This window comes from Acanthisitta chloris, unplaced genomic scaffold (genome assembly GCF_000695815.1).
Source record: "Acanthisitta chloris isolate BGI_N310 unplaced genomic scaffold, ASM69581v1 scaffold28065, whole genome shotgun sequence".
NCBI classification, from domain to species: domain Eukaryota; kingdom Metazoa; phylum Chordata; class Aves; order Passeriformes; family Acanthisittidae; genus Acanthisitta; species Acanthisitta chloris.
The window spans coordinates 2,580-10,515 of NW_008675781.1; the positions used below are offsets into that span (position 1 = coordinate 2,580).

Genomic DNA, 7,936 nt, shown 5'->3' on the forward strand with positions numbered 1-7,936 from the left:
AGTGCCTCACAGAGGTTTTGGTTGGCATCTGGTTCCTCAGTCATCACCTCCACAGTCTCCCACTCGCCTGACCGACTCGATTTCTTGATGGCCTCTACTACACTTTGCATGTACAGCCCATCCTCAAAAGAGGCTGCCATGGACACAGGTTTGTGATCCCATGTCCGACGGTCCTCCTGGTCTTGGAAAGACTGCCGCAGGGCCTGCACCATGTACACCATTCCTTTTAGGTAGAGCAGTGGGATGTCTTTGAACCCCTTATCCAAGAGGCCCTTGTTGACACTCAGAGAGTCTGTAAACAGCAGTTCTTCCTGGAGCGCAGTGTTTTTTTGCCCGTACAAGTCCGTCCCGCGAGCTATGAGGCGACCAGCAGACCCAACGATCATGACTTCATGGATGAACGATCCAGGCATGTTGAAGTTGAGAGTCACAGTGCAACAGACACCCTCACTCATCAGCATCTGGAAAACGCAGAAGTCATCGCTGGTGACGTGGCGAATCCCACTGATAGCTGTGTTCTGCTTCACAAAAGTCTTGAGCAGACCGTGGACCTTCTCTGCTCTCCTGCTGATGAGGTGAGTCAGGAGGTCGATGATGTAGGTGCCCATGGTGTGCAGCCCACCTCCTCCCATCAGCTCATCACAGATCCAGTTGTACTTGTGGCTGAGCAGGCTTCCCCCGTACACTCGTACGTCGCAGATGATCACGTTGCCCACGTAGTGTTCTTCTATCAACTGCTTCATCTTCACAAAGGCAGGCAGGAAACGGAGCACATTGCCCACGATGCTCATCAGCTTGGGGTAATACCTGGCAGCTGTGACCATCCTGAAGGCATCCACAGAGGTAGCAGCTTTCTCACAGAGCACGTTCTTCCCTATTCCTGCAGCACAAATGAAAACAAAAAGATATATATAATATCACACATGAGCAAAACATGCTCAGATGCCCCAAAGGTTGTCAAGAAGTGATGTTTTTAAGTCAGGCTTTCCTGCTCCAATTTCAAAGGCAAAGGTCTGGGAACTAAAATAGGAATGCCAAGTGCAGTACTGCACTCAATGCTGCTTCCCAGGTGCTCCAGTTGCAGAGCTGACAAACTCCCACAGAAGGAAGCTCCAAATAAAGAGAGGATTTTTACATCATGAAAGATAAATGGCATCACACGGCATCAAAACAAGACACAATATATGTTCTGTAGTCCTAAAATTATCTGAATACCTGTAGAGCTGGGGGGGGGGGGGAAGTCATGTACCCTGCAGGAAAGAGGAGACAGAAGGGGAGATTTGATTTTCACTTTTTATTTCCCAATCACTATGAGTTTATTATTTTAAATAGATCAATAGAAATGGGACATAAAAGTTACTTTTATTTATATGGATTTAAATATATTTATGTATCTTGCATTTATATATAAAAGACATACATACATATTCTGTGTGCAGAACACAAGAACTACAAATCATGTTTGCTAAGTGGACTGTTTTAAAAGCATTGCTAATTAGAAAGCAAACCATTTTGGTCTGCACACACAGCCTACTCATGCCATCAGACAAAAAGTGACTGAGTGACCCAGCCAAGAGCTGCACTCCCAACCTGACACACTGTGGGTTTATTCCTCATGACACACCTCACGTTGTGCTCAGCCTGAATTAATGTGGGCAGTCAATAATTCGATGTTTTTAACTTTACAGCAGAGATAAAGTAATACAAAAGAGCATCAAAGTGCAAACTTCAATTCCTACATTCAGAGCTCTGCTGGTATTCCCCCTTCTTCTCCCATCCTCACTCTTTTCTCACGACAGGGCTTTCCTGGTTTTTCCTGTTTTACATCTGTTCTGTTGAAATACTTATCTAAACTTTTTCAGTATAACAACCAGGGTTACACCTATAAGTCTCCAGGTATTTACTGGGGATGTCAGACCTGAAGCTCAGTCACATCACACCACAATTCCTGCCCAAGAATTACAGGAATCACCACACACAGGGGTAGGCACCTCCCTGAAAGTTCCTCCTTACTCAGGAGCAGACTGTGCTCCCTGCTCAGAACAGCTTTGAATCGAGTCCCAGTGGGAAGATACCAGCACAGGCGCAGAAGTCAGTCTCTCACACGAGAGGGAAGGCAGTTCCCAGCCTGCAGCTCCTGCTCTCGGCGCTCCACCTCCCGGCTGCTCCCAGCAAGCCCTCCAGGAACGCTCCGCGGGGCACATCACCGGGCACAGCTCAGCCACAGGAGACTCAGCACCTCTATTTCTCACAGGCATCAGCAAAATCCAGTCAGAAGACGACACGACTGCTATTTTTACTGAGAAATCTCCTCACCGCTGCGAGTCAACACGTTCAGAGCTTTAATGAACAAAGGCTAAGGTCAAACTCCCAGCAGACACTGGCTGCCCACTGGGCACCTCCCATGCCAGGGACCATTCCTGACTTCCCTGTTCCCAGTCCTGCTAACGAGGTAAGGCATAGCTGTCAAGGACTTTGCAGGGCTAGCTGAAGCACCTAGAGAAGCATCTGGAGAGGCTTCAGTCCCTGGTTTATCTGCCTTCTCGTTTACATGGCACTTGCCTCCAGGCAGGTTACAGTAAAATACAAGCAAGAGAAACCAAAAAGATGTTCACATAGTCCTGAGCAGATCTGCGGTTCCCAAAGCTTGCAGAAATTGAAAGTGACTCTCTGATCTGTGTACACACGAGGTACAGCTCTGCAGCCAGTGCCACTCTCCCCCTTGCACAACCCCGGGTCCCTGCAGGGGGGGACTGAGGGCAGGGAGTGGGACACTGTCCACCTGGGGACAGCCATGTCACACCAGGTGGTTCATCACACCAGGCTGCCCTTGCTCTGCCGTCCTCACTCAGTGAGTGCTGTGCTCTTTGTGCCAGCACAGGCTGAGCCACTCGAGGAGCTAAAACAGGCTGATGCCTTTTTTTGGGACGGCAGATGCCTTTTTTGGGGATGGCAGTCAGCACAATGCACTGCTGGAGTGCCAGGACAGAGACCTGGACACACCAGAATAACTCTGGGATCATCCTGCGATTGCCGTCAGTGGGACATCCCGCCAGCTGTCCCCAGGCTCACTGAAATGGCTGTGCAGCAAAGACAAGGGCTGAGTGGAGATGGCTACAAGGTCCCTTACCAAGGCCATGACTTTTGTTTTCCTAGGCAGAGCAACTTACACATCCCTCCTCGGCATATTACTATTATTTTGGTAATGAAAACCTGAACTTTGTACCATATTGTTTCCTTAAACCATGGCTGCAAGATTTTCTGTTGAGGCCCTTACCACCACATCCAAAATTTGCCATCCATGAAGTATTTCACAGCTCTGGCTAATGAAATGCAAGCACAGAAAATGTGCAGCTTTCTCATGCTACCTGGTGGATGCTGCTCCAGCAGCTGCCAGGACTCCCCAGCCTGCTCCTTCCTCCTGGAACAAAGGGTGCCAGCATGGGCAGGAGGAAGGGACCTCACAGCCTGCTGGGGCCTTGGGAGAGAGAATGTTCATGAGAAGATGGGAGAAGTGCAGCCCAAAGCACAATCCATGTGCATGTGAGCTGGAGTCTCCTCTCTGCCTGTGACAGATACCACTTCACCTCTTTGCTGGTTCCTTTCCCTGGCTATTGCAGCCCCAGCTGCCCATCCAACACTTTCCATAGTCAAAGCACTCAGCTTTGCCTCTCCCTGCAGGACTTTACCATCTTGGCTCTAACTACTAAATGTGTTTATCCCATGTAGGTATGTCCATCGAACTGAACACGCAGTTCTTTACTCCCCCGAGTAAAGATACCCAGGGCTGCACCTCGGAAGATGAAGCACACCAGACCATTGCTTTGTCCACCACAAGAAGCTGGGGGTGTCTGAGGAGTCTTCCCAAATAACCAGCTGTCTCAGACATACTTGCTTTGGGAGGCTTCCAGTGAATGACCACTCATTCCACAACACACTCCCTAATTTCATTTCTTGTTTGCCTACAGTTTGAAAAGACCTCTATGCCACTTGTTACAGGGGTGGGGAGCACTCTAGGCACAGAGCACTTATTGGGTGCCTGTTCATCCTGTCTCAAGAGCAGCAGATCTGCATCTGTCACAACACAAAGCAGTGACAGAGCCCTTTCCAACTCCTTCCTTCACAATTAACACATACACACTGTAATTTATAGGGAATCCACAAAATCAGGGGATCAAACAATTTATGTTGCAAAGATATCTTAAACAGTGCAGTCAACCAGTATAAACCAAGAGAGGCAAGTAAAAGGTTCCTCCACAGCCACTCCAGAAAACATCCATTTGAGCTGGGCTCAGGGTGTGTAGCACCATTATCTTTAGCATCCTGAAGAAATTTTACTCTCAGGACTTCTCATGTTCTGCCTGAACTTTGCCTTATGCACAAATATCCTGTATTTTACACTCCACTCCAGCCAGTAATTCCACTCTGTGCTCACCTCATGCAAAGGCGGCAGCATTTAACTGTGGGATATGAACCACAACACAGACATCTTGTGAAATTAGTTTAGTTCCTCTGAGATCAAAAGAAGCACAAATTTTAGGCTAGCTTCTTGCTTTGCCTGTTGTGGAGATAAACCCTAAGATTACACTGATTTTAATGTGAATTATCCTCTGGGCTTTGATCTGTTATGTCTGGTTCATGAACTCAAACCAGTGTCACTGCTTTGTCCCCATCATGCCAAAGTTGTACCTAGGGTTGCTCATGAATATCTGTCAGTAAGAAACTTAGGCAAACAAATTGCACCACCTAGAAAAACTGGGTCTATTTCTCTTCTTTGCCAGGAGCAAAAATGGAAGCACATTTTAAATTTTAAAAAAAAGTATAAAAATGTACCCAAATAAGTAATAAATGTGTCAGCACTTACAAACCAGCCAACCAACCCCACCAAAACAAAACACAACACACCAGACCATTATCACTGCACCACATCTGATCTTTCCTAAAGCCAAGTCTCTTGGATAGTAAACACCGATCTATTACGTACAGCTCACAGCTAATAATTCTCCAATTATGACCACCACTGTACCAATCTCAACTTCCAGAGAAAAAGTGTTTGCCATCTTTGGCCCTACCCTGGTTCTGTGTTCCTTCAGAACACTCAGTCACAGCAAACCAACACTGGCTTGAAATAAGTCTCCACATACTTGGCAGCAAATCCACAAACACTACTGTGATGAGCGTAGCAATCTGAAAAACCAGGTGAGCACCATACTGGGTCTCAGATGCCTGACTCGGTTTGCAGATCAGAACATTTCAGGGCAGTCAAAGTGAAGAGTAAGTCACCCTTTAGTGCTCCATCCATCCATTTCCTTAGCTTTTTCAGCCTTTCACTTACCTAAACCTGCAGTGAAGCACAAATCATCACCTCTGCACTTCTGCACCAGCTTCACCCCCCTCTCCTCCTCTGCATAATGTCATCATGTGGGTTCCCACCCTTCAAAGAAGGAATCTCAATCCCTTTTAGTTGATAATTCACCAGAGAAGGTTCAATCCTCTCCTTTTAGCTCATCTGATCAAGAGCCACGAGACCTAGTGAAATGCTTATTACCTAACAAATGCTTAAAAGAACTTCTGGCCTATTTAAACAAATTAATTCTAACTTGCAGTTCAAATATTCAAAACTCAGAATACCTTAAAATTCAAAGGACAGTACTCTAACGAGGTAAACAAATCTAACAAAGTGAAAAGGAAAAGAGGGGGACAAAAAAAGCCTGAACTCTCTCTGCATATCTAAGTGGCATTGCAAATGTTTGTGCAGGGAGTTGTTTACTTCCGAAAGAAACTACTGTAGAGCAAAGAGGCTAAGAACAACAAACCACTCTGGCTCACATGGTTTGAGAGATTACCCATCCTAAAATTAACTCATGCAGATCTCTTGTAAACACAGTAAAAAAATCACCCTTGTTACTTACAGAACTGCACACAAAATGATACCCACGCTGTGCTGCGTGAGAGGACATTAACACTACAAAGTCACACACTGGAGAGTTAAGAAATGTCAGGATGCCCAGGCAGTTGGCTCCCACCTTCCTGCCCAACCAGTCTGGGATGTCAACCCTTCACTCCCAGACACCTTCACCCAGCCCATCTTGCTGGATTCTTCCTGCTGTCCCAAACATCTGCCTTCCTTCCTCCACCATACCAGCCTGCTATGGACATGGATGTCCCAAGAGAGCTCCAGGTGGTGTCCAGGGTCACACCACACTGGCTGAAAACAGCAACTCTCTTAGATCCTAACTCATGAGATTCTCCTGAGTTCATGCAAACATTTTTTCAAAGGCTTTCAACTTTCTGGTTTGGTTTTATTTGTGGGGAAAACAGGAAGCAGAGCTGAACAACCCTCCTAGCCCAGGCTGATCTTTGTTTCCTACTGCAGATCATGGGAAATTTTGAAATTAATTAAATTAATTAAACAAGTTAAAATATTTGGTGTTTTGGTTTGGGGTTCGTTTTGGGTTTTTGGCTTTTTTTTTAATGGGCATAAAACCATTTTATTACCTCTGAAACAGCTAATTCTTATTAAAACCTCCCCACCATAAGTTCAGTCTGAAGAAGACATGAGATATTTCAGCCCAATTGGTTCCAGACTTGCAGAGCTATAAGCAATTATAAACAGTATTTTTAGGTAACCTTTCTCACAGATGGCACTACCAATTCCACACAAAACCTTTAACACTGCATTTGCTTGTGGGTGCAACCAGCACTGTGCGATCTAACAGCTTCACATTTCAATCAGCCAACAAACCATGGATTTTTGGTCCAGCTCCAAAGATAAAAAGGTACCTAGAGCCTTCACAGCAATTTGCCGAGTCAGTGGTGGAGGGATATTGATGCAAACCAAATCTACGTCCTGGTGCAGCAAGACATCGTCGGTGCGACTCGTGTAGAAGGAGATGTTCATCTCCTCTGCCAGCTGTTTGGCTTCCTCTTCAGTCTTCCCCCAAAGTGCCTCAATGGAGAAGCCTTCTGCCCTCAGCAAGGGTACCAGGACTTGGGCAGCACTGCCAGTTCCAAACACACCCACTCCAGGGAGCATTTTCATTCTTCATTCATTCAAGCATCAGGGTCTACACATAGGCCTTCGGGGAAATGTTTGGCTCCTCAGCTTGCTGTTCCATCCACAGTTCCTAAAACATGCAAAGTTACAAGTCACTATCAACACGAGGCACATTTTGGTATCAAACCCACCTAGCCTCAATGGCAGCTTCTGTCCCTCATACAGCATTCAAACATCCTAATGATAAAAAACAAACCCCCAAAGTTGCAATCTGTAGAGATAACTGTTAAGGGACATGTCCAACAACCCTACGGAAGAAGAATGGTAAGAAAGCAGCTTGACAAAGTCATGAGTATCTCCTCAGCTTCAAAACTCAGCACACACACCAGCAAGCAGGACAAACCAGAGACAGTGAGGCACAAACAGGAAGTGCCAGAGGACAGGACACAGAGTCTGTCACACTGGCAATAAAAGCAGCACTACTGTGGTTGTGATGATGCAAGTCCCTAAATGAGATAAAGGTTTGTAAGATGAAGTAATACCTTTTATTAGAGCGACTGAGATAGTTGGAAATAATAGACATGCTCTGGGGCACCTAAATCTGTCTTCCAAATGAAATACACAAACAGGAATCAACTACTTGGACCTTAACAATTTTATGGCGAACAGTTAAGCCACCCCAGAGAACGTCTAGAAAATATGTCCTGTGGGGAAAGTCTGGATTCACTGAGCATGTCTTGCCTGGGGAGGAGAAGGCTACAAGGAGAGAGAATGTCAGTGTTAAAAGCAGAGCAAGCTGCTTTCAGAAAGGACAAGGGCGCTCCTGTGTGTCCCCTGTGGGTAGTTAAAGCTTTACTTGGGACAGTTAAAAATATCTCCTTCTGCCCACGCCATGTAATCTCCAGGAATGCAGGGTTTGCACAGAATGAATATATTCCC

At 46.1% G+C, this 7,936-nt stretch overlaps 1 protein-coding gene across 1 annotated transcript in view; it reads right to left on the reverse strand.

Moving 5' to 3' along the window:
- Nucleotides 1–7,129, reverse strand: part of LOC103803352 (glucose-fructose oxidoreductase domain-containing protein 2) — a 7,613-nt gene extending 484 nt beyond the window's left edge. Inside the window, exons 1-2 of the mRNA XM_009075896.1 lie at nt 6,784–7,129; nt 1–880 (exon numbers count right to left, since the gene is read on the reverse strand). The exon at nt 1–880 is cut by the window's left edge and continues 484 nt beyond it. Coding sequence (XP_009074144.1) covers nt 1–880; nt 6,784–7,042 — 1,139 coding nt within the window. The 5' untranslated portion in view covers nt 7,043–7,129. The remainder of the gene's footprint in view (nt 881–6,783) is intronic.
- Between the last annotated feature and the right edge of the window lie 807 nt (nt 7,130–7,936).